The 27,883-nt window shown below is 38.8% G+C and overlaps 1 protein-coding gene and 1 non-coding gene across 2 annotated transcripts in view; one reads left to right on the top strand and one right to left on the bottom strand.

Annotated features, from left to right (window-relative positions):
* Positions 1–693: 693 nt before the first annotated feature.
* UBE2W (ubiquitin conjugating enzyme E2 W) overlaps positions 694–27,883 on the top strand; it is a 55,336-nt gene continuing 28,146 nt past the window's right edge. The window contains exons 1-2 of the mRNA XM_036263809.1: positions 694–796; positions 21,589–21,680. Coding sequence (XP_036119702.1) covers positions 695–796; positions 21,589–21,680 — 194 coding nt within the window. The 5' untranslated portion in view covers position 694. The remainder of the gene's footprint in view (positions 797–21,588; positions 21,681–27,883) is intronic.
* Positions 17,626–17,767, bottom strand: LOC118631922. The gene has a single exon (XR_004959919.1). It is a non-coding gene; the product is annotated as a small nucleolar RNA SNORA48 (small nucleolar RNA).

The raw sequence follows: 27,883 nt of genomic DNA, 5'->3' as shown, positions 1-27,883 counted from the left end.
CATTATAACGTGACACTGATACAATTTTTTTAAAAAAGAAGAAATTCATGTCTAGGGTCAAAAGTCTAATCAAATGTTAATGCCGTAACAACCATAACTAGTTCCGATACACGTGAAGTTTTAAACTGAGGGGCTGAAGTGAAGGGGAGGAAATCGCACCCAGACCAAAGAAACTTCAAAATTTCCCCTGCCCTTCTGGGCAAGTTCCAGCTCTATAAAATGTACCCTTGCCTTTAAAGCAAAGTGGTGTTGTGCTTTCAATTCTCATGCCGTTGTGCAAGGAAATCTGTGTCTCTCTTCCCCAAATTAGGGATGTGAGAAGCTTCCCAGGTTCGAAAGACCAAAAAGCAGCCCCGCGGAAAGTTTTCTCCCGCCCCAAGGGTGTGAAAGTGGGCACGGAGGAGGGGGGAAAGACATCCGAAAGGGAAAATCTGTAAGCGGTACACCTGTGGATCTCGGGGTACAGACAGAAAAATAACGACCGTGTCCAGGTCAGAACCGGAACCGCATTCCCCGAGCGACCCGGACAGCGGGTGGGCTCGCCGCGAACGCCGGACAGCTGCAGGAGGCCGAGGAGATACTGACAGCGCCGTTTACCGCACCCCTGCTCACCACTCCCCGCGGGCGCCCAGCGCGCCAGCCAATCCCCTGGCGCCATTCCCTTCCCTCGGAGGCCCCGCCCCCCACGCCCGGGATGCTGGGCCCCCGCGGCGTGACGCGAGCACGGCGGCTCCGCCCCCTGCGTCTCTGGCCTCGCCGGCCTTGGGGGGATGGTTCCATCATGGCGTCAATGCAGGTGAGAGGAGTTTGCAGCATCTGGGAGGGCGAGGGAGCCTCCGAGAGGATGCGAGTGTTTCGTCGGGGGCGGCGTCTGGGACTCTCGGGTACCGGGCGGGCTCGGGAGCGGCCCTGGCGGCCAGCCCTTCCCCAGTCTTCGGGCGTTGGGGAGGAGTGAGAGGCGGCGAAAAGAAGGGCGGTGGGGGGTGGGGGGGTCGGGCTCGGTCGGTCGAAGCGGACACCAGCCGGCCGGGAAGTTGGGGGATAAAGAAGGCGAAAGGAGGAAAGGCGAAGTTTGGCGTTGGCTCTGCGGCAGTCGTCTCGGAGTCGTGTCCCGCTCGCACTGTCGGCCGCTGCCGGCCTGTCTGGCCGCCCCAGGGATGCCTTTTCCTCCGCGGTCCCCGGCCCGGCGGAAACAGCTGCTCTGGCCGCCGAGGCTGGAGCGGCCCCGAGAGGGGCTGAGTGTGGGGGAGCTGAAAAGGCGTTCCCGGGAAGGGCGCCTGGCGGCCTCTGCCCAGGCCTCCCACGCCGGCTTCCCTGACTGCTCGGCTTCTCGGCTCTCTCTTTGCCCCATAATTTTTTGCCTCTTGGGTACCTTTATCAGCCTCCGCACTCCCAGCGAACAGCACCCTGCTTTCTTTCTCCCTCTCCCTGAAGCTGCTCTTAGTTCCTCGACCTCACTTGCCGCCTAATTGCGGTGTCCCGGGAGCCAAATCACCAGCCCCCTTAGACCTCCCTGGACAGCTCGGCTTCAATTTTTTCCTCCCCCTACGGCGCCCCACCCTTGTAGTCGCGGTCAGGCTATAGCCCTTTGCCCTTTCTCTTCCCCTGATCTTTAGTGAAACCTTAGTTTGGTAGGAGGTGTTTGTTAACCCGTGTTACATCTACCCGACTTGGCAATGCGTGGTTTTCTGGCTTTCCAACTTACTATAACCCCCTTTTCCCGAATCCAAGGAGTTTGGTGTTTTGTTCTGTTCTGTTTTGTTTTGTTTTGTTTTTCTGGCAAAGATGGCAACCACAATCGGAGTTTTGTATTGATTGACTCCGCATCTTCTGTAGCCTGCATTTATTTTACCGGTGAAGACTACCTGTATCAAAACACATAGGAAGAGAAGGTAGAACTCTCGTTTGAATGTCAGCTGAGCGCTTTTTAGATTTTCACAAGGACACCTCAAGTAAAGAAAGAGACCACGTTTTTCTTAGAAGGATTATGTGCTTTTGTTTCTTGAATAATAAGCAAGTCTCCTTACCCCCTTCTGGATTTTTCTCCTTTCTAGGCCAGAACACTGGTTTTCTTTTATCTCTTCTCCTTTTTTCATCATCTTCCTCTTTTGTGCACATACTTGGTTCACATTTATTTCTGTGCTTTTTGTGTTATCCCCTTTCAACATGTTTTTCATACGGTATTCTTTTTACTTTTGCTTCTCCCTCTGGACTTTCTTGCAGAATAGGGGGGGAAAAATATCTATCTATCTATCTATCTATCTATCTATCTATCTACCTATCTATCTATCTATATGTATATATATAACATTATAACATTCCTGGTTGAAAAGATGTCATGAAATGGTGCAGGGAAAAACAAGAACAATTTCAGGAAACATTATACTTTACACTAATCTCCCCACAGACATTAGAGAAGTTCCGTCATTTGAGGACCCAAAAGGAACTGGAACACCAGATGAACAGTAGCTGGGCTATATAACCAATTTAAGATTATTTGTATTAAGATTAAATGTATTTGTTTTAAGACAGAAAATTAAGATTAAAATCCACAGTATTTGTGATTATATTTCACAAGAGAATTGTGGGAATAACTAATTTGCTGGTTAGAGTTAGGCTGCAAGTGTCTGGAAAAGGCAGGTTTGTTTTTAAGAGAGAAATGAGTCAGTGTGGAACTTAATATTGATAATTATGAATTTTACATGGCAACATAAGCAGTGGAAAAAAAATACTTGCCAGTGTAATACTGAATTTTTCTGTGCCCCAAGTACTACCTTTGACTGTCGTATCACCCTTTATTCTACTTTGTGTCTTCTGATGAGAGGAATGGAAAACTGATGTTCCTTATTTTAATTAGAACTAAGTCTTTCTTTTTATTTGTATTTTTAAAACATCTCATGCAGATTTTCTGATAGTATCTTGACAAATATTTTAATATAGATAAATTGAGGTTTTTCAAGCACAACATGACTTTCTGTGTCTTTGGTAAACACATTTTTTTCTTGACCATCTTAATAGCAAAGCTTAACTGTTTTCAAAAACATTGGGAGTTTTTCAGAACAATTAAATTACATGTAAAACTGCAACCAAATTATAAAATTTGTTCATTCACTCATCAGTTATTTTTTGAGGGCCCATTATGTGTCAGGCACTCATCTAGGTGTTGGGGATACAGCAATGAGCAAAGGCAGACAAGATTTCTGCCTTTTTTAATATAAAAAATCTAGTTGGGGGAGACAGGTAAGAACAAAATAAGTTAATTGTGTATCATATTAGAAGGTGATAGTGTGGAGAAAAGGCATGGAAGGAGATTTGAAAATTGATATTTTGGGGATTTCAGTTAGAGTGCTTAGGAAAAAGCACAGTGCTGTGTTCTGACCAAGTCGTTACCTAAAAAGTTTTCAGATTTCTTTATATTACCCACACCAGGATATTACTGCTGCTGAAGAGGTTACTTAAGCAGTAAGAGGAACTGTATTTTGCATATTATACAAATGTAACATAGGATTTGATTACTTGAATTGATAAAAATGAAATAGTCTTTAAGATCACTAACTAAGGGTAGACTTTGAATTTTTCCTTGAAGAGTATATATTTAAAAATTGAGGTTGTAACTGCTTTACTGTACTCTCATCAGTGCCTCCCAACCTTTTTTTCAGGTGCTGGCACATGGAAAGAGTAATTTTTGAATCTCATGCTAAGACGCATAAGGTTGTTGGAGGTTGAAAGAACCTAGCTAGGCAGATCTTTGTGAAATGTTGGGGATGAGGATCAGTGTTCTGGCACACCTGTAATGCTAGGGAAGCTCAGCTCTATCATATTGCTAGAGTTGTTCTTTAATATATACTTTAAGACTGTGGTTTTCAAACTCATATAAGCCCTTTGGGACATGGTTTCCCAATTTTTTTCTTTTTGGAACAAATGTCACAAATCACCAAGAAGTTTGTGGTTAAATTATGTTGATGGTTTTTAAATTTTTTATGTTTTTTGTTTTTTTTTAAGAGAAATATCCATTTGTTGTTCCACTTATTTATGCAGTCATTGGTTGATTCTTGTATGTGCTCTGACCAGCGATCGAACCCACAACCTTGGTGTATCCGGACAACCCTCTAACCAACTGAGCTACCCAGCCAGGGCCAGATTATGTTTTAAGAAATTATTCTTTGAGAATGGTGGGCTCATGGCAGTACTTAAAATTGGTAGGCTATGTTTAATTTTGTTAATTCTAGAAATCAAAATATTAAAGGAAAGTTCTTTGTAGCAAATTTTTAGATTTAGTGTTTTAGGGATTTTGATTTTTTTGGTACAACTTTTATATTCCCAAACTATAAAAACACTGCTGAAGTGAATTTTTATGTGATTCTAAGCATTCCTAAAAGTGTAGTAATATTGAGGTATTCTGTTTTTAGCTAAATCATAAAATTGTATTTTGTGTTATGTTTCAGTTTCATTTTGTATTTAATCTTTTTTTTCCCTTTCCCTGTTGGCTCATTTCATTCATAAATATGTATTATGAAATATTTAACTAACTTGGCCTCCTGAATATATTTCCTGATTTTTAGAATACAGCTGTTTCATTTAGATTTCTCTTACATTGGGAGTTTTTCGGTATACTTGGTATACTTCTCTAATTTACATCTAGATTTTTTTATTAACTTCAGGTGTGTCTAAGATCTTAGGAAGTCAGAGCAAAATAATCGATATTTGTTAAATCCAAAAACAGTGTTATAATTGAGAGAAATGGTCATTTGAATTACTCTTGTGGATTTTTTGCATTTTCTTCCTCTTACCTAATTGGATCTTAGACTATTAACTTGTTTTTTTGTTTTGCTTTGTTTTTTGTTTTTGACATTCAATATTATTTCTGTTTTAGTCTCAGATGTACAGCATAGTGGTTAGACAATCATGTACTTTACAGAGTGGTCCTCCCAATATTTTAAGTACTCACCTGGCCCAATTTTTTGCTTAATACACTTTATGTATGTTATACTTAAATATAATGTGACTATGCATAGATTTTTCTCTTTTTTTCTTTTTTTAATCTTCATTGTTGAATATATTACAGATATTTCTCATTTTTCCCCCTCCTCCCCACTCCCGCCCCCCTCCTGCCTTTTCCCACACTATTGTCTGTGTCCATTGGTTATGCATATATGCATATAAATTCTTTGGTTTATTTCTTCCCACCCCTCTTCCCTTTGAGGTTTGTCAGTCTAGCAACCAGTTTGTACTTCTTAATCCCTTCACCTTTTTCACCCATTTCCCCCTCCCCCCTCCCATCTGGCAACCAACAAAATGTTCTCTGTATCTATGAGAATGTTTCTGTTCTGCTTGTTCATTTTGTTTGTAAATTCAATTCTTGATAGCTATATATTCATTGCCATTTTGTTTGTTCATTTTTTTTCTTCTTCAAGAAGACCCTTCAGCATTTCATATAATAATGGTTTGGTAGTGATGAACTCCTTTAGCTTTTTCTTGTCTGGGAAACTCTTTATATGGCCATCGATTCTAAATGACAGCTTTGCAGGATAGAGTAATCTTGGTTGTAGGTTCTTGCTTTTCATCACTCTGAATATTTCTTGCCACTCCGTTCTGGCCTGCAAAGTTTCTTTTGAGAAATCAGCTGACAGTCTAATGGGAACTCCCTTGTAAGTAACTAACTGCTTTTCTCTTGCTGCTTTTAAGATTCTCTCTGTCTTGAACCTTTTGCATTTTGATGATGATGTGTCTCGGTGTGGGCCTCTTGGGGTTCCTCTTGTTTGGGACTCTGTGCTTCCTGGACGTGTATGTCTGTTTCCTTCACCAAGTTAGGGAAGTTTTCTGCCATTATTGTTTCAAATAGGTTTTCAATTTCTTGTTCTCTCTCTTCTCCTTCTGGCACCCACAAGATGCGAATGTTGGCACGCTTGAAGTTGTCGCAGAGCCTCCTTACACTATCCTCATTTTTTTAAATTCTTTTTTCTTTTTGCTGTTCTGATTGGGCATTTTTTGCTTCCTTATATTCCAAATCAATGGTTTTCTTCTTGGCTTTACCTACTCTACTATTGAATCTGTGTAAATTATTCTTTATTTCAGTTAGTGCCTCCTTCATTTCTGACTGATCCTTTTTTATGCTCTTGAGGCCCTCACTAAGTTCGTTGAGGTTTTCACTAAGTTCATTGAACATCCTTATAAGCAGTATTTTGAACTCAGCATGTTAGGTTGCTTATCTCCATTTCACTTAGTTCTTTTCCTGGTGTTTTGTTCTGTTCGTTCATTTGGGACCTGTTTCTTGGTCTCCTCATTTTGGCTGCCCCCCTGTGTTTGTTTCTGTGTATTACTTAACAAGTAGTATGGGGCTCACTGAGACCAGATGCTGCTTGTTTGAAAGAATTTAGGAAACCTGAAGCAGGATCTAAGACAGGCCAATCCTATGGTTAAGCAACTGGCAACAGCTTGGGTGGGCCTGAAAGTTGGGTGGGGAGGGGCCTCAGGGAGTCACCAGTGCGGGGCTAACAGTGTGAGCCAGGTTGCTGGAGACCCAGATATGGCGACTGTCTGCCATCCCAGGGAAGGGCTCACCAAAGGAACAAAGGCCTCTGACAGCACATTTGTCCCGGAGAAAGCCCCCTCTCCAGCCCTCGCTCCAGTGCCAAACAGCTGAGTTCTTCCCTGTATGTCTCTGGCGCCCCTCGAGCTGCCTCCCCTCCAAGCTTAGAGGGAGTGAGTCCGATAATTCCATGTACGGGCCCTTTAAGAGTTGCTGCCTGAGGCTCCAGCCGCCTCAGCCTCCCTGAGCCTCATTTCCCACTGGTTATTCCAGCCAGAAGTTATGGGGATTCTCTTCCTGGCACTGGAACCCTGAGCAGGGTGCCTGGTGTGGGACGGGGACCCCTCAGTCCTCAGGGGGGACCTTCCCAGCCGAGGTGTCCCCCTGATTTTTATCCACCACATGTGGGTGTGGGACCAGCCTGTTGTGCCTCCGCCCCTCCTACCAGTCTCAGTGTAGCTGATTCTTTAATTCTGTAGTTGTAGGACTTCCATTCAGCTCGATGTCAGGCAGTTTTGAATGATGGTTGTTCTGTAGTTTAGTTGTAACTTTGATGTGGTTGTGGGAGGACATGATACCGTGTTTTTCTATTGACTGTTGATTTGGCTAGATGGAAGGGGATTTGTATTAGTAACAAAAGATGGATTATGAATGTGTGCTTATTTTCAGGTGACTTAGAAATAAATTATTTTGGATTATTCACAACTACATTGCTCTTTACTCATGTAATTGGCTGTAGTGATTGAGAGAGGTGGAATATGGACTCTTACCAATATTACTATTGTAGTCATGTTGCTTGACAATTAGATTCCATATGACTATTTGTTGATCTCATTATGAAGGGTTATAGCATGATAAAAATTCGAAAATTGACTGTCATCTAGGATACTGAGGCTTACTGAATGCTGGGAACTTGGGGAATATAGTTAGAATTATAGTATTTGAAAAGTTTGGCCGGGTATTCTGGCTTGGAATAGGGCTGTTAAAGAGCTGTGGGAGCAAGTGCCCAGGGAAAGGGGGAACAGCATACAAAAGAATTGAAGATGTTCTTTTTGAATGACAAACATCAGTAGATAGTAGAGCCACCTGTAGGTGAACAAAAGCTTAAAGCTATGGTGTTTGCATCTTTCTTTTACTTATTTATTTTTATTGATTTGAGACAGAGAGAAAGAGAAACTTGGATGTGCTGCCTCCTGCACACTCTACTCTCTCTACTGGGGATTGAGCCCACAATCCTGTACCCTGATGGGGAATTTGCTGACCTCTCTGTACATGGGAAGAAGTTCAACCAACTGAACATCGCAGGCCAGGGCTGTTTGGGTCTTTTATTTAACTCTTCCATTCCCCTAGGCCATAGATTCCATGAAAATAGGAAACATGCTCTCTCTCTCTCTCTCTCTCTCTCTCTCTTTCTTTCTTTTTTATTTTTTTGGTTGACCAATACAAAAGTTTATTTAACAAAAGTTCAATGTGAAAACGGACATGACTCGATATTTAGATTGTAGTAAAACAGGTGCTGTGGAGAGGGAACATGTGGAAGCAGTTGATTTCTCTGGTGAATACAGCCATTCTTTATACTCGTTCCTAGGCTTCTAACATTATGATGATGCTATTACCATAATTACCATTATGATGATGCTATTTCCTCGCATTACCACTTACTGGGTTTATTCTGTGCTGGGCAAAGAGGGATTCAAAGTCTGGGTCTTGTAGACATCAAAAATTCTTACTCAGTAGTCACACCACTATGGCCACCATTTCAGTATTGTTCTGTTGCCCATAGTATGGTATTTGAAAAAACCATGATAGGAGTGAAGCTACAAAAGTCGAAGCACGAAGTGGTGAGGGACAACTGGATAAACAAAGAATCCTACTTAACAGAAATTCATTTATCATGGTAGAGTCTGGAACTGATTAACTACGATAAACAAGGGCCGACTGTATTTGCCATCTCCACACATTCATCTCTCACAAGATTCTTTTTATTGATTGATTGATTTTAGAGCGAGGGTAAGGGAGAGGAAGAGATAGAAACATCAATGAGAGAGAACACCGACTGGCCGCCTCCTTCATGCCCCCCCGCTGGGAATCGGGCCCACAACCTGGGCATGTGCCCTGACCCTGACGGGGAATCTAACCAGCGACCTCTTGGTGCATGGGTCGACGCTCACCCACTGAGCCACACTGGCTGGGCTATCATCACAAGATTCTTAAAGCGATCAAATCTCTGCAATATTTCTTGGGCGTGTCTGCCACCATTTAATTTCAACGATAACTTCTGGTCCATAAATTTTTTAACTCGGGAGGGTGAGCTTTGCTTATTATGGTGTCTAAGCGAGCTCAAAGGTAGCTCCAAACAGAATCCGTGGTCTCTTTTCAACATGCTTTGTCTTTGACCCTTATATGTACTTAGAGTTATTACAGTAAATGTTTGTCCATCACTTGACAATTCAAAAACCATTTCTAAATAGCAAAATCTGCATCAATTTAATTCTGTTTTAGAGAAGTCTATTAAACAATTCTATAATAGTAAGGTTAAGAAACCTATAAAGGAATAATTTAAAAGTCATGTTTCTATATATGTATATTCTACCCAAAGTTGACTTCTTTTCTTGATTTATGTGTTTGCCATAACTTTAATGTTTTTCCATGTATTTTCATATTCTTTCTCTTTGGATTCTTATTCCAACCTTGTAAAATGGAAATTCAGATAACTTTATTGTAATGGAGACAGTGACTTAGTAAGTAGTCATTTATTTGGAAAGTGACTTACCCAAAACTACATAGCAACTGAGTAGTGAAGCGATGATTAGAAACCAATCTCTGAAATCCACTGACACTGTGAAGTTGTAGGTAATGAGCATATTAACAAGTTTGGCACATAGAGAAATCATTGGGATAATTATTTAACTTTTCAGTCAAAAATAAGCACTTACTAAAATAATATAACTTAATATAGCTAAGAAAATGAGAGGAAAATATTTCTTATACTTTATAATATAAAGTTATTTTATGCATCAAATTTTTAAGAGATTCTTTATGCACATACCTGTGCCCTGAGTAAAATTATAATGGTGAATCTTTACTGTTCCATATAATCTTTATTATCAAGGACAGTTTTAAAAGTAGGGTGACTTGGCATCTTTTTTAAAATATACTTCTGCATAGTGTTTATCTAAATGGAACATTTATTAGATGAATATTATTGCATCTTTGTATAATTGCTTTCTGCTATATTATTTTTTTACCTACAGATCACTTGTTCATGTTTTTCAGGTTTTTAAAATTTTCTTCATTTGATAGCTTTTATTTCTGAATGCAGTTTTTGGATCACCAACAAATGGTGCCTGCCTTTGAATTATTTTATTGTGAGAAAAAAACTCTTAATTTTATTCTTTAGTAAAAACTTCATTAGGAAAAAAAAAAAAGCATAGCATCTGAAATCAAAAGACCTAGATTCAGGTTCTGTTTCACTACTTAACAGCTATGTTGCCTGAAAATCAGTGTGTAGTGTGATGGTTAAGACAAAAGTAGATTAACAGAGAGGTATACTTGTATAGAACTTTCTAAAATTTCCTTCTCCAGCCCAGCCAGTGTGGCTCAGTAGTTGAGCATCAACCCATGCACCAAGAGGTTGCCAGTTTGATTCCTGGTCAGGACACAGGCCCAGATTGTGGGCCCAATCCCCATTGGGGGGGGGGGCATGTAGGAGGCAGCCAGTCGATGTTTCTATCTCTCCTTCTCCCTTCCTCTCTCTAAAATCAGTGAGGAAAAAATAATTAAAATTTCCTTCTCCATATCTGTTCTTTTTATAGTATTCACCATGTTGGTACATGGCAACTTCTTTCTTCATTTGTTCAACCAGAGACCTTGGTTTCATCCCATCCCATAGTCAAACTAGCAGCAAATTCTCTCCAGCTCTACCTTCAAAATACATCCAGAATCCAAGTGTTTGTCCATTTCTCTGAATCACTCCTTGATGTAAATTATTATCACCTTCCATCTGGATTATATCAGCAGCTTCATAACTGGTTTCCCTACTTCTGCTCTTGTTCCTTTACTGTCTTTTCTCAACCCATTACTTCAGTTCTTTCAAAAACAAAAGTCAAATAATCACTTCCCTCTCTTCCCTTCTGTGGCTTCCCTGTTTTACTCAGAATATAATACAAAATCTTTGTCATGGCCTAGAAAGCCTTAGGTCATCTATCTCTTGTCCTTTCCCCCTACTCCACCCCTTGCTTCTCTATAGCCTTATTGACCTCTTTGCTATTTCTGCATTTGCCTTCATTATTTCCTCTGCTTGGAGTGATTTGCAAATACTTTCTCCTATTCTGTGAGCTGTGTTAGCACATCCTTTTTTGTAATATTTTTTTTATTTGTTTGTTTATTTATTTATCCTCACCTGAGGACATTTTTGCATTTATCTTCAGATAGAGTGGGAGGGGGAGAGGGAGGAAGAGAGAGAGACAGAGAGAGAGAGAGACAGACATCAAGTGGTTGCCACCCACACAGACCCAACTGGGGCCGGGACAAACTGCAACTGAGGTACATGCCCTTAGCGGGAACCAAACCTGGGTCTCTCTGGTCCGAGGGCAGATGTGCTAACCACTGAGCAAAACTGGGTAGGGCTGTTAGCACATTCTCTCAGTGGTGTTCTTTGAAGCACAAAATTTCTAAATTTTGATGTTCAGTGTATTTTTTTAATACACTTTTATTTTTATGTATTTTTTTTTTATTGATTTTAGAGAGAGGAAGGGGGAACATCGATGAGAGAGAAACATCAATGTTTAGGTCTTGAATTCATTTTGAGTTAACTTTTGTTTTATGGTGTGAGGCACATTTAGTTTTATAGCATTAATATGGCAGCTTATTTTCTTTTAGAAGTTGTATAGGTCCAAGCTGAGAGTCTGCTGGGTTTGATAGTATTCTTCTGGATTCATTATTTCTCTAGGTGAGTGGAGCTGTTAGCTGTTTTGGGGAATGTATATTGCAGCCCTAGTTACTAAACAATGTGATTGTAATCCTCATAATTACTACTGAAAATATTTATGTTCATGTATTGACTTTTATTGCAATTAAAATAGGCACACCAACTTTAATTTTTAGACTTTGAGCCATAGGGCATTTTGGAGCTCAGGTAGTTCTACTATCACACCCTTTTTCTAAAATCATTGCTGGATGTTGTGATTAGAGGTAGTTGTAAAATATAATGTTTACTTTATTATTACATGAAAGGAAGATATAGTGAGCAAATTGGGTATATGGATTTTTTTTTTTTAGTATATAGACTTTGATATGAGAAAAACTGTTACATTCTTAGGAAAATCAATTTAAGGATTTCGGTGGAGAAAATTACATAGTGGGAATGTTAGTGCCATCTTTACCCTTGATATTCTTTGGTAGAAACCTCATAGAATTTGTGTCTTTATAACATTTAGTTTGAACTACCTTGTTTTGATACTGCTACAGTCCATCCTCATTCCTAGATTCTGTATTGTGAATCTGCCTACTCAGTAAAATTTGTAACCCTAAAAATGGGTATTTTTGGTGCTTTTGTGATGATTTACACAAAGATTAGAAAAAGAAAAAAAAAGAGAGAGCTGCTAGAAGTTCATATTCCCAGCCGAGGCCAAACAAGATAATGCTCTGCCTTGTTTCAGCTGTCATACTGTAAACAAGTCCTTTTCTCAGTCTATTTAGTGCAGTTTTTTATTTGTTTTTCACATTTTTGTGTTTAAAATGGCCCTCAGGTGGAAGACTGAAGTGCTGCCTATTCCTAATTGCAAGAAGACTGTATGTGTTAGGTAAACTTTGTTTTGATAGGAATTGACTGTATTTTGGGTTAAATTACCTGTTTCTACCTTTACTTTGAAATGTATTGAAGCCTGGTTAAAACTGGTAAAAAGTAATGTTGCTACATTAAGATTCCTCTTTGCTTTTCCATTTTCTTTTGTAGATCAGTACCTTCCCCCAGTTTTTTTCCTTGAGTTACCCACACAACTCAAGTTAGTGGTTTTCAATTTTGGCTTTATACTGTAACTCACCTGGGAACCTTTAAAAAACAACAACAGAACAAAACTATCCCCAGAGATTAATTTATTTGGTCTGGTGTGCATCTTGGGTATTGGAATTTTTCTCAGTTGATGTGCAACCTAAGTTTAGAGCTCATCTTCACTAAAATGGGAGGATTTAAGTGTGCAAATTTTGTAAATTGGATGATATGTACTACACCTGAACCAGATTTAAAGTTCAGGAGATGGTAGACATGTGAAAGTTGATACATTGGAGAGATTTTTAAGAATCAAATTTGAGACTGAAAAATGTTCATATATGTTTCTGGTTGTCTACATAATCCCATTTCTATCAAAAAAACATTCATTTCCTGAACTAATGTTGACTGCCTTAAAATTTTAGTAAAATCTTGTTTAGTAGCTATTTTATTCAAAGAAACAAAGTATCTGCCATGGAAGTTCCTTGTGGAGGAGGATTATTGAACCAAGTCTTTAAGATATGGCTGCTGGGTGGTCCTCTAGACTCAGTTGTAAAGTGATTCTTCTATACCAGTTGTGTACCTATACAAACTTAGAACTTTTATATCATGAATCTTTGGAGTTGAATAATTACCACCTCAAATTTTTATTGTTTTAAATAACCTTAGGAGCCCTGTATTAAAATGTGAATAGTCCTTTTAAGTCTGTTGGTCCTTTATTCAGCCATTGTTGCTAGCCCTTGCATCCCTTTTCTAAAGCCTATGCTGAACTCTTTTTTTCAGTCCATTAAAATCCCTGAGAGATAGGTTGTTTTTATTCTCTGTCCTGGAGGTCTGTCTTCCCTTATCCCTAGGTTGAAGTGGATATTACTGCAATGTGTACATTGTTATTCTCCTTTACTTGCTAGGGATACTAAGAAGCACACTTTTTACTCACTTTTTTAAATATACATTTTTACATATCTTTATCACTGAAAGTATTACAGATGTCCCCCACCCACCCCCGCCGCCATCCACGTAGCTTCCTCCCTGCCCCCCCCCCCCCATCAGTCACTTTTTATATTGAAATTCCATTTTGATTCTGGCTAGTTCAGTAGCTCCCCTTCTTGTCTTTTCATTGTTCCCAGGGGAGGGGGGGGTAATTTGTCTAGCAGGTTATTTAGTTAGCCCTTCCACTCTTCGTACTGTTTTTCTAAATTCATATTTTATTCAAAATCTACTTTAGTTCTTTACAGCTTTATACCTGACATCGTGAACCCACCAGACTTAGCCTCAGTACACATTCTCTTACCTTGTGTGCTCTCATAGTGCATTTTACTGCTTTCATGGTATTTTTAATTTTTGCCTTACACTCAATATTAGAGGTACTTTATATTTATTAGATTTTTTAAAATTAATCTTTAGCCCGGGCAGTGTGGCTTAGTGGTTAAGTGTTGACCCATGCACCAAGAGGTTGCCAGTTTGATTCCCAGTCAGGGCACATGCCCAGGTTGTTGGCCCAATACCCAGTGGAGGGCATGCAGGAGGCAGTCATTCGATATTCTCGCTCATCGTTGTTTCTCTCTCTCCCTTTCCCTTTCTCTAAAACCAAATTAATTTTTAGAGAGAGCAGAAGGGGGGGGGGGGGGGAACATCAATCTGCTTCCTCATACACACCCCCTACTGGGGATTAAGCCTGCAACCTGGACATGTGCCCTGACCAGGAATTGAACCAGCAACCTTGCTATGCATGGAATGGCACCTGACCAACTGAGCTACACTGGCTAGGGCTTTCTTTATTTGAATTTTAACTCACTGAGGGCAATGCTCTACTGGTGGTAAGTACTCAGCTGTTTTCTGACTAAGTAAATAGAGGCTCAAGTAAATACTTTTTTTTCCCCTCCAAAATAGGTCATAAGCAATATACAAACATTGCTTTCTTGCCCTATCTTTTATTCCTTTCACTTCATCTTCTTCCCTGGCCCAATTAAAGAAACTAAACAATTTTGTTAAATAGGAAAAAGTATATAATATTTTTAAATCACTGTAAAATATCTGTTAATTGTGTGCATGTCTTTCAACTAGATTAATATTTGGTGATTCTTTCACTTTGTAGATGCCTCAGTGAAATTCTATTTTTTTCTCATGGTAGATTTTTTTTTTCCTCTCTAAATCTTCTAGTTCACAACTCTTAAAACCTTAACAGCAAATAATCTTAGATCTTGCTTTATTTTATTATTTTAATTTTTTATATATATATATTTTTTGGTAGTACGTGCCCCTAGCGGAAACCGAACCCAGGACTCTGGTCTGCAGGCCGACGCTCAACCACTGAGCCAAACTGGCCAGGGCTGATTTTTCTTTTTCTTTTTTTTTACAGAGAGAGATAGAAACATCGAAATAAGAGAGAAACATCGATAAGCTGCCTCCTGTATGCCCCCTACTGGGAGTTGAGCCCACAACCTAGGCATGTACCCTGACTGGGAATTGAACTGAGACCTCTCAGTCTATGGGACAATGCTCAATCCACTGAGCCACACCGGCTGGACAGATCTTGCTTTATTGATAAAAAAATTGATGTGATTGTTTTTTCCCTAAACACAAAAATGTTGTGTCTCAGGATACTTCTCATTCCTGGTGTTGTGTTCCTTTTCCAAATGTTTATTCTTAGGACGTGTCTGGGAATAGGTCTGTCTGTATGTTTGTGGAAAGAGGAAATATGAGGTTGTGTGGGGTTAGGGGTGTTTTGGTATAGGGATTTTGTGATTTGTTTTTTCAGATATTGCAGAGGACAGAATATCTGTTGATGTCTATGCAATGCAGACTGGATTCTGATAGCCTTTTTACCCTTAAACATAGTTACAGCTTTTAAATAAAGAACATATGGTACATGTATTCAATGGATCATTACTCAGACATCTAAAAAAAAAAAAGAATGAAATCTTGCTGTTTGCGACAACATGAATGGACCTAGAGTGTATTATGCTAAGTGACATAAGTCAGACAGAGAAAGACAAATACCATATTTCATTTATATATGGAATCTAAAATTTTATTTTTATTGATTTTAGGAATCTAAAATAAATAAACGAACAAACAAAACAAACTCATCAACACAGAAGACAAAATGATGATTGCCAAATGGGAGGGGGATTGAGTAAAAAGGGTGAAGGTATTAGGATATACAAATTACAGGTAACAGAACAGTCATGGGGATGTTCAGTACAGCATAGGGAATATGGTCAGTAATATTTTAACAACTCTGTATGGTGTCAGATGGGTATTATACAAACCAAGGTGATTATAAGTTATATAAATATCTACTATGTTGTACACCTGAAACTAATATATTGTATGTCAACTATAATTGAAATGTTTTTTAAAAAACGATAACCATCACTCAGATTTTTACATCTTTGTAAGTAATCTATGTTTTCTCTCTGGTTTTAGAATTAGCTCTATTTTAGTTGGTGTTCTGTGCTTTCACACTGATGTGTATGATGTGTGAGTTTGGAATTCTTTTTAATTTTTTTTAGAATTCATTGGGCCTTCGAATTGAGGGTTGATGTCTTCAACAATTCTGGAAAATTCTCAGGCATTTATTTAAAAAATTTTTTTTCTTTATTAATTTTTAGAGGGAGAGGGAAAGAGGAATAGAAACAACGATGAGAGAGAACATCGATTGATCGCCTCCTGCATGCCCTGCACTGGGGATCAGGCCCACAACCTAGGCATGTGCCCTGACTGGGAATCAAACTGGCATCTTTTTGGTGCATGGGTTGATGCTCAGCCACTGAGCCACACCAGCCGGACAGGCATTATCTCTTTAAATGTTACTTCCCATTCTCTTTTTTGTTTCCTTTGTGTCATATTTTCATCTCTGTTTCTCTGTTACATTCTGGATAAATTCTTCTGATCATCCTCCTAAGTACTAATTCTCTCTTTACCTGTGTTTAATCTGCTGTTTATCATTGAGGGTTGGTTTTTTTTTTAGGTTTTATTTAGATGTGATTTAAATGCCATAAAATTCAGCCATATAAAGTATACAATCAGGGGAGCAACCACCCCCATAATCTAATATTAGAATATTTTCATCACTCCCAAAAGAAACTTTGTACCGATAAGCATGCATTCTTCTTCATTCCACTTGTTTCCCCCCAGCCCATGGCAGATACCAATCTACTTTCTGTATGTATAGATTTGTTTGTTCTGGACATTTCACATAATTGGTATCATCATATATATGGTCTTTTGTGACTGACTTCTTTCACTTAGCATAATGTTTTTGAGGTTCATCCACATTGCATTATGTATTAGTACTTCATTCTTTTTATGGACAAATATTCTATTTTCTAGATACAACACATCTTATTTACTCCATTCATCAGTTAATGGATATTTGTATTGCTTCTACATTTTGGCTATTATGAATAATGTTGCTATGAACATTTGTGTCCATGTTTTTATGTGGATATGTTTAGGTCCTTAAATCTGTTTTCTAATTGTACAAGAAATACCTTTCTACTTTCTTGTAAAAGAGTCCTAATATAAAAGTATATGGTGCAAATAAGGATGTCTTCTTTTTCCATTTCCACTGCTAGAAGGGAACTACTATAAAATAGTTGGATGTGCTTCTTTCTGAACTCACTTACTGATCTTGTTCGTATGCATTATATAACGTTTGTGTAAATAAATCTCTTTTGTTTTAAAATAAAGAGATGATATGTGTTTTTGAGGCTTGCTTTTTCTGTATTTTAATGTTTTGCCAGTTCTTTTGTTGTTAGTGAACACGGGTCTGCATAATTCTTTTTTTTTAATTTTTTTATTTTTTTATCCTCACCCGAGGATATTTTTCCATTTTTTGTACAGATAGAGTGGGAGGGAGAGAGAGAGAGAAACATCGATGTGAAGGGACACATCGAGTGGCTGCCACCCGCACGACCAACCAGGGCCGGGGACAAACTGCAACCGAAGTACGTGCCCTTAGCGGGAACCGAACCCGGGTCTCTCCGGACCGCAGGCTGACGCTCTAACCGCTGAGCCAAACTGGCCAGGGCAGGTCTGCATAATTCTTAATGGTTGCAATAGTCTTGTTTTCATATGTCATAATTTGTATAACTTTTTTTTTTAATGTGCCTCAGGCATGAAATAGCTCTGGCCACCAGTATAGGCATCAAGCTAGGATGAACTAATAACTACATCTGCTTTGCCCCTGATTGATATAAGAGCAAAACCACCAACCAGGTATCTCCTTGCCCAATGCCAGGGCAATTTATATAACTTATGTGTTGATAGGCACATATATTGTTTCTGGGTTTTTCTCTTACAAACAGTGAACCAGTCAACATCTTCATTAATTTTTTAAAATAATTTACTGAGGCAAAAAACAACAATATATGCCAGGCATAGTTTTGAATGCTAGGAATACAAAGATAAATAGTAAGGCATAATCTCTGCCTTAGAGTTGCTCACAGTTATATAAATGCTACAAGAACATAAATTAATTGGGGATCTAATGGTTTTCCAGGTAGAGAAAATAGATTTTTATCACATCAGGTGTTGCATGCTCTTGTTTTCTGAATAATTTCTCATTTGGTCCTTATTTATTTATTTATTTTTCTTTATTGATTTTAGAGAGAGAGGAAGGGAGAAGGAGAGAGAGATAGAAACATCAGTGAAAGAGAACATCAATTGGCTGCCTCCCGCCTGCCCCCCACTGGGGATTCAGTCCACAACCTGGGCATGTGCCCTGACCAGGAATCAGACTGGCGACCTCTTGGTGCATGGGTTCATGTTCAACCACTGAGCCACACCAGCCAGGCAGTCCTTAATAATTTTTTTATGTGTCTTTCTAGATTCTGAAAAGTGAAATTGTTACCTCAAAAGGTTAACTTCTATTTCTCCAGGATTTCTGTTTGCTCTGTCAGTGGCTTGGGGTGTTACTTAATGGAGCATTTTTTATTAAAATCCTACCTAGGTTCTCGGGTAGCAGGAATTCAGACTGCAAACTCCTGTAGATGTCTGCTTAGGTTATGACATTTCATGGAAGAATTTTTTTACTCTATCCATTGCTGAGTTCAAAACAGTCATATTTTATTGCTGTCTGCTGCACCCTTTACCTTGTTCATCTTTACACTGAGGGGGTCACAGTTTTATATAGGTCTTGTGTTAGATTCCTCACTTTTTGTGTGTTTTTCCCCTGCAATTTTTATTTATTTTTGTTACAGATGTCCCCCCCCCCCCCCGACAACATCCTCCCCATCCCGACCCCCCACCTCACTTTTTGGTTTTGCCCCCCCACCCCCACCCTTTTGGTTTGGTAGAAACCCCCAGGGCAAAATGTCAGAGTTCCTGCATTCACTTTGTTTTTGATAGAATTATTTAGAGTTTCCATTGTGCTGAAAATGAAATTCTATTTAGTCTTTGAAACATAGTCTTTGGCTTTCAGTAGACCACAGTTCTGGTTTTTCTCCTTTGTTGACCACTCTCTTGGACGCTGCTCTACCCTGAAAGCATGGAGAACAAATTTATGCATTTGTCTCTCATTTTAGCTATGGGCTCTTTGAAAACAGGAATCATTTAGTCTTGTCACTTTTTGCATCCCAATCTGATTTTTGAAGATGTCAGTTTAAAATAAGAATTAGTACCTCCATTTACTTATTTATTTAATTTTTTTGTTAATCCTTACCTGAGGATACTTTTCCATTGATTTTTAGATAGAGTAGAAGAGGGGGGGGAGAGAGAAAGAGAAACAAACATCAACCCCTACCAGGGCCGAGAATTGAACCTGCAACCAAGGTGTGTGCCTTTGACCAGGAGTCAAAAGCTCTAACCACTGAGCAAAATAGGCTAGGGCAGTACTTCCATTTATTGAAGGCTTTGAATTTCCTAAGCGGGAAAAAGTTTCACTAAGTTCCTGTTAGGAGTTAAGGTCTCTAGAAGTTTAGTTGGAAAGAAAATGTTTTCTTAATATGCATGAATCAGTATTTTAAAGTAAATTTTATTGCTTAGCATCTCACCCAGAAATAACTGGCTACTGTTATACTTGTTTCTTAATATTATTGGGGGGAAGTAGTGGTTGCGATTGTCATGATGTTAATGTGTACCAATTTTTTTTTTCCTCTTATGCTCCTCTATTGTTATCCTTTCACTTTTTGTTTATTTTTAGATGAAATTGGAGAAAACATTGTTGACCATTGTATGTACTGCTACATTAGCAACCATTGTTATAGATATAACTCTTACTTTTTTCTTAATCCTCACCCGAGGATATTTTTCTTCCCATTTATCTTCATATAGAGTGGGAGGGAGGAAAGGAGGGGAGAAAGAGAGAGAGAGAGAAGTCAATGTGAGAGAGAGACACATTGACTAGTGAGAAAGAGAAATATCAACGTGAGAGAGATGCATCGACTGGTTGCCTCCCTCACGACTCCAACCAGGACCAGGTACTGGACTGCAACTGAGGTGTGTGCCTTTGACCAGAATCAAACTGCAACTCTTTGGTCCGAGGGCCAGCGCTCTAACTGCTGAGCCGAACTGGCTAGGGCTAGCTCTACATTTTTAATATTTTTCCTCCTCATTTCTATTTCTTCCTATACTAAACAAGGATTTCTGTCTTTTAGAATGGTGTCTGAAACTGTCACTCTGAGATAAAACTTCACAAGATGCAAGGCCTAACTCCTTCTTAAGTTGCTCCATTTCTCATCACATTTTAATATATCATATACTTTATTGTTTTGTTATTATCTATTAGCCATCTCTTCCCCTACTACAATTTAAGCTTTATAGGTCCAGAAATCTTGTCAGTTAGTCCCTTTATATATTGTCATGGTTAGAGTTTCATCAATATACCAAGGTTGCAGGTTTGCTCCCTGGTTAGGTCACATACCAGAATCAACAAATGAATACATAAATAAGGAGAACAGCAAATTGATGTTTCTCTCCCTCTCGAATCAATAAATAAAAATTTTAGACCTGGCCGGTATGGCTCAGTGGTTGAGTATCGACCCATGCCCTGAGAGGTCGCCAGTTCGATTCCCGGTCAGGGCACATGCCCAGGTTGTGGGCCAAATCCCCAGTTGGGGACATGTAGGAGGCAGCCAGTCGATGTTCTCTCTCATCGATGTTTCTATTTCTCTCTCTCCCTTCCTCTCTCTAAAATCAATAAAGGAAAAAAAATTTTAAAAAGAAGAGCACATGAAGCACTAAACGTTAGCTAATATAATGCCAGCACTGAAGATGCGATGGGGTTTGTTTCACCAAAATAATGTGATATGTTCACTAAAATAAATAAACCCTTTTGCAGGGTGGGGTCAGAATTAGGGCAGGGAGGTGATTGCAAATAGTTTATACTTTATTTTCCTTTTTTGGTTAATCCTCACCCGAGGATATTTTTCCATTGATTGATTTATTTATTTTTTTCCCCTTTATTGATTTTTAGAGGGAGAGGAAGGAAGAGCGAGAGAGAGAAACATCAATGAGAGAGAACATCAACTGGCTGCCTCCAGCATGCCCCCCACTGGAGATTTTGCCCACAACTTGGGCATGTGCCCCGACTGGGGATCAAACCAGAGACTCTCTTGGTGCATGGGTCAGCGCTCAACCACTGAGCCACACTGGCCGGGCTCCATTGATTTTTTTCTTTTTTTTAGGTAGAGTGGAAAGGAGGGAGGGAGAGACATGGATTGGTTGTTTCCTGCATGACCCTGACCAGGACTGGGGATTGAACCCACAACCCAGGCACATGACCTTGACTGGGAATCAAACCCTCAACCCTTTGGTCCAAGGGCTGATGCTCTAACTGCTAAGCCAAACCGGCCAGGGCTGCTACCTTACTTTCATTGTTACTTGAAATTATGATATTGTAAGATCTTAGGAAAAGTTCTAATTCTTGAGTTGTGGATTAAAGGACAGGCAATTGAAAATTTTAATGTTATTAGGCTTATATAGGATATATAGAAGATATAAGGTGTTTATATAGGAAAAGGTCTGAGCATTTGGAGGAAATTTAATCAAGGTTTTCAGACTTTATAATTAGAAGGATATTATAACAAAAAAAAAAGTACAAATTATTACTGATATTTTTTTCTAGAAACGACTGCAGAAAGAACTGCTGGCTTTGCAAAATGACCCACCTCCTGGGATGACTTTAAATGAAAAGAGTGTTCAAAATTCAATTACACAGTAAGTATTTAATTTTTAAAGTACTCAATTTTAATTTATTTCTTTTATTATCAATGTAATGTATGATGTATACTTATTTTTTTAAATACAGAATTAGTTTCATATTTCATCACACTCTCTTTTACTAAGTGGTAAATACAGTTAACAGACCTTATTCTCTGCATGAAAAAGTGAAGAGTGGAAGGGAACACAAGTATTCTCTTTTAACTCACCTCCTCCTTCGGGCATGGAGCAGAAGTATCTTCCCAGATATGATACAAAGAAGAGTAGACAGGAACAGGTCTCTCTTAAAAACAAATTTGAATTAGTTTGAAATGTTTTCAAGGGCATCATTCTAAGATTTCACAACCCGGAATGGTCTGTTACTACTATTGATTTGATAATTCTGTTAGATAAGGGTAAATGTTCTGAAATAAGGGGAAATTTAAAATAATTGATCCTCTGCTTTAAAAAATCTCCAGAAACATAAAAAGGATAGGAACCAACAAGATAAAAATCTAGGTCCAGAGAGCAAAAGTGACCAAAATTCACATAGTGGGGATGGGGAGGGGGACATAGTCATCCTTTCAGAAGAAATCTTTCACTTTGACATTAGAGTCATTAAGACAGGAGTCAAGCTTTAAGAACAGGAATATGGAAAATGAATATGTTGATGTTTGGATGGACATATTGATGTTTGAAAATGTAATACACATCTCTAGTTCTAGAACAATCTCTTTAAACATTGCTCAGTTCTTGAACATTTTAGGTTCACTGCAAAATTGAGCAGAAGGTAAAGATTTCCCATATATCCTCTGCTCCCACATATGCACGACCTCCCTATCATCGACAACCCCCACCAGAGTGCTACACTTAGAAATATGCATTTAAGATTCTTCCTTGTGTTTTTGTGGCTCTTATTTTTCATTTCTATCAGAATTTGAAAATGGAGCACACATTTGGTGTGTGTGGCACTTGTTCTGTGTAATTAAACAAGTGACCTTTTTTTCTTCTATAGGATTAAACAGATGGATTATATTCTATTTTCATCCTTTTTTGTTCTCCCTTTGTTAGCCTACCTCAGAATATCCTGTAACAGCTAGACTATAGTTTCTAAGGAAATTGTGTTTTTTTTTAATCCTCACCAGAGGCTATTTTTCCATTTATTTTCAGACAGAGTGGGAGGGAGAGAGAGAGAAACATCGATGTGAGAGGGAGACATCGGTTGATTGGTTGCCTCCCGCATGACCCCCACCAGAGCTGAGGACGAACTGCAACCAAGGCACATGCTCTTGACCGAAATTGAACCCATGACTGTCCTCAGGCTGACGCTCTAACCACTGAGCAAAAACGGCCAGGGCTGGGTTTTTGTTGTTTGTTTTTCTTTATTGCTTTTAGAGAGAGAGGAAGGGAGAGGGGGAGAGAGAAAAAAAAATCAATAAGAGAGACCATTGATTGGCCGCCTCCTGCATGCCCCCACTGGGGTTCTGGCCCACAATCTGGGCACGTGCCATGTCCGGGAATCAAAATGGCGATCTTGATGCATGGGTTGAGGCTCAACCACTAAGCCACACCAGCTGGGCAGGAAATTGGTTTTAGTCTATTGCTTTCTCTTTCAACTTTTTTGGGAGGTAGAGGGGAACTACACAACACAATGATTTATAAAAAGTTAAAAAAATGTTTCACATTTTCACAAATGATAGTGTACTACAAGTATGACTCTCAAAACAGCAATACTCTTTTTAAAAAATTAGTTTTATTGGGGTAACATTGCTTAATAACATGCTTTTCAGTTGTACAACTTTATAATACAGCATCTGTATGTTTCATTGTGTACTTACCACCCAAAATCTAGTCTCTCTCCATCACCAAATATTTGACCCCCTTTACCCTCTTCCTCCTCCCTCTTCCCATTTGGTAGCTCACGTCTGTATCGATGAGTTTATTTTGTTCTTTTGTTGATTTTTGTTTTATAGCCCACATATGAGTGAAATGATTATCCTTGTCCTTTTCCATCTGACTTATTTTACTTAGCATGATGCTCTCAAGATCCATCTGTGTTATCTCAAATAGCAATATTTCATCTTTTTTTGTAGCTGGATAGTAGTTCATTGTATGTACATGTAACATCTCCTTTATCTAATCATTAGTCAAAGGACATAGGTTGTTTTCATGTCTTGGCCACTGTGAATAATGCTGCAGTGGACATAGGGGTGCATATATCTTTACAGATATTATGGGTAGATATCCAGAAGAGGAATTGCTGGGTCATATGGTAGCTCTAGTCTTAATTTTTTGAGGAACTGCCATACTGTTTTCCATAGAGGCTACTCCAGTTTACATTCCCACCAGCAGTGTATGACAGTTCCTTTTTCTTTTTTTAATAGAGAAATGGAAATTCCTTTTATTTATTTATTTTTAAATGTTTTTATTGATGCAGCAAGTATTATAAAAAGTATGTTTTCATTGATTTTTAGAGAGAGAGAGGAAGGGGGGGGAGAAAAAACATCGACGAGAGAAACATTGATTGGCCACCTCCTGAATGCCCCCTGCTAGGGATGAAGCCCACAACCCAGGCCTTTGCCCTGACCAGGAATCTAGCTGGCTGCCTCTTGATCCCTGGGTCTGTGCTCAACCCCTGAGCCACACGAGCTGGGCCAGTTCTTTTTCCTCCACATACTCTCCAACAGTTGTTATTTTTTGTCTTACAGATACTAGCCATTCTGACAGGTGTGAGATGGTATATCATTGTGGTTTTGATTTGCATTTCTCTTATAGCTAGTGAAGTTGAACATCTTTCCATATATCTGTTGGTCATCTGCACATCTTGGGGAAAGTGTCCTCTGCCTATTTTTTAATTGGATTGTTTGTTCTCTTGTTGAGGTGTTATGGGTTCTTTATATCTTTTGAATATTAACCCCTTGTTGGAGGTATTGTTTGCAAATATCTTTTCCCATTTGATTGGTCCATTTTGTTGACATTTTCTTTTGAAAACAGCAGTAATTTTTCTTTTAAAATAACATATTGTAAATGAATCACAAAAGTTATTATCTTTGGTACATCATCTTGGATATAAAAATAGTCTTATAAATATCATCTTATAAATATCAGTTAAGTGGAATTATATGGCATATGGATATGGATAAGAAAGATGATGAAAGCACATTAAGCTTTCCAGAAGACATGGTGGCAGATAGTAAGACCTTTAAAAACATGAGTATCATATCCTTTGACCTAATAACCTCTATGCTGTCTTAAGGAAGAAAAGGTTGACTTTAGAATGAACCACAGTTGAACCTTGAACAATGCAGGAATTAGGAGCACCAACACCCATGTAGTCAGAAATCCACATATAACTTATGACCCACCAAAAACTTAACTTCTGATAGCCTGTTGACCAGAAGACTTACTAATAACATAAATAATAGATTAGCACATATTTTGTATGTTATATGTATTATATACTGTATTCTTCCACTAAAGTAAGCTAGAGAAAGGAAAATATTATTGAAATCACAAGGGAAAGAACATACATATACAGTACTGTACATATTTATTGAAAAAATATTCATGTATAAATGGACCTGCGCAGTTCAAACCCATGTTGTTCCAGGGCCAACTGTGTACTCATTTCAGCATTATTTCTAAGGACAGTTTGGAAGCAATTTAAATGTTAATAATAGGGAAATGGATTCTTAAGGTAGTATGATAAAATGACATTTTTTTTAGTTTTCATCTATAGTTAGCATGTAAGGCACAAATTTTGTAGAGTCATAAATATTTTTGAAAATCCCTCAGGCCATGTTGGTATTTATCCTGTCTTAATATACCCAACTAAGCTAGTTTTTCCCTCAGAGTAATAGAAATGGCTGTTTCTTTTGATTTGGAGCCATGAATGCCTATTTAAACATTAGAATCATAGAGCTGTAGCTACTCACAAAAAGTTAACTGAAACCTCCCATTTCATCCTTACTCTGGGGCGTGTGCTGGTGATTGGAATCATAAACACTGCTGATTTGAATTTATGTAATTTATTTATTTATTTTTTCTTTATTTTTAGCGAGAGGAAGGAAGAGGGAGAGAGAAACATTGCTGAGAGGGAACATTGATTAGCTGCCTCCTGTATGCCACCCACTGGGGGTTTGGCCCACAGCCTGGGCATGTGCCCTGATTGGGAATCGAACTGGTGACCTCTTAGTACATGGGTCAGTGGACTGAGCGTAGTCCCATGGACTGAGGTTCTGATTCGATTCCCAGTCAGGGCATATGTCCAGGTTGTGGGCTCAATCCCCGGTAGAGGGCATGCAGGAGGCAGTAGGTTGATGTTTCTCTCTCACATCGATGTTTCCATCTATCTTTCCCTTCCTCTCTCTATAAAAAGTCAATAAAAACATATTTAAAAAAAATTAATGTGCACATAATACAGCTCTACTAGCCTTCAATGCCATAAATAATAGAAACTGCAGTGCAAAATGACTAGAATGAAATGTACCCAAAAAACTTTAACAGTAGTTATCTGTGGGTGATTTTTGTTTTATTTATACATTTCCTAAATTTTCTACAGTGAACATATTTTACTTAGTAAAATGTTATTTTAAATTATACTATGCAATTGAAAATTATGCTTTTTTTTTTTTTAACCTGTCTCTCGCATACCTATTAGAGGAATTACTGAGGTATTTGCTTAGCTATTTAAAAGCTGTAGCCCTGCCTGGGTGTTTCATTTGGTTGAAACATCATCTCATACACCAAAAGGTTGCAGGTTCAATTGATTCCTGGCCAGGGCAAATACCTGGGTTTTGATTTAATCTCCAGTCAGGGTATGTAAGGGATACAACCACAACCCATCAGTGTTTCTCTCTCTTCCCCCTCCTTCTCCCCCTCCCTCCCTCGGTCAAAAAAAAAAATCATTAAAAACATCTTCGGGTGAGGATTTTTTTTTTTCTTTTAAAGTTGTGCTGCCCTGGCCAGTGTTGCTCAGTGGTTAGACTGTTGGCCAGTTCACTGAAGGGTCATGGGTTAGATTCCCAATCTAGGGCACGTACCTAGGTTGCAGGTTTGATCCTGAAGACATGTGCGCGAGGCAACCAATGGATGTCTCTCTCACGTAGATGCTTTTTCCTCTTTCCCCTCTCCCCCTTCCTTCCCTTTCCTCCCTCCCTTTCACTCTAAAAAAAAAAATCAATGGAAAAATGATCCTCAGGTAAGGATCGATCAAAACAAAAACTGTGTTTGGGTAGATTGCATATAAATGTATGGTACATTGATTGTGTGTCCTAAAAGTTACTGTATAAACAGAATGAAAAAGCATCAGGAAGTTCTGAGTTTTCCTCAGAATATTGCTCTGCAGTGGGTATCCAAGTTGGGTGGAGTTGGGGGAGAGGGGTAAAAGGGGATTTTACTGTGTTCTGGCTCTGATGCCAGGATTGTGCTAGGTTTTTTGTACATATGTAATGTTATGTATCTTTCCAACAACACTTTGAAGTGCTTATCTTTTTTTTTAAGTATCTGTTTTACAATTGAAATAATTAAAATTGGAGAGGTAAAACATCTTACTCACGGCCACACGGCTAGTTAAGGGGCAGATCTATCTAATTTCTTTGTAAAATATTGCCTCTTGGGTCTGTTGTCATCTTTTTTATTATGTATGGTATTCAGCATGCATTCTGAACATGACTAGCCATGCTCTTAAGAGTCTGTTTGTGTTTGTTGGTTGCTCTGAGAGAATAGGGGTGATAAATAGAATCCCAAAACTTCTCAAGCTTACTTCCTTTTCTTTCCCTGTATTTAAAATAATAAAATTTTATATCTGAAAAGCATAATATTAAAGGAATTGGCAAGGTGTACAATAATTACTGTAAGTGGCAGAGATATAAGTATATTCTGTACACTACCTCTTGTTCTTTTCTTTTTAAAAAATGGGGAAGGGGGAGATAGAGAAAAGGAGATTTTGATGGCGAAGATGATGGGGCAGTATTAAGAAGCAAAGTAGACCAAAGTCATAAGAATGAGTTCCTAATTATACCTTTATTTTATTTTTAAATTTTTTTATCCTCACCCGAGGATGTTTTTCCATTTTTTGTTCAGATATAGTGGGAGGGAGAGAGAGAGAAAGAAACATCGACATGAAAGGGACACTTCGAGTGGCTGCCACCTGCACGACCCAACCAGGGCCTGGGACAAACTGCAACCAAGGTACATGCCCTTAGCAGGAACCGAACCCA

The sequence above is a fragment of the Molossus molossus genome, unplaced genomic scaffold (genome assembly GCF_014108415.1).
Source record: "Molossus molossus isolate mMolMol1 unplaced genomic scaffold, mMolMol1.p scaffold_m16_p_16, whole genome shotgun sequence".
Classification (NCBI taxonomy): Eukaryota; Metazoa; Chordata; class Mammalia; order Chiroptera; family Molossidae; genus Molossus; species Molossus molossus.
This window is presented reverse-complemented; position numbering and strand designations above follow the sequence as displayed.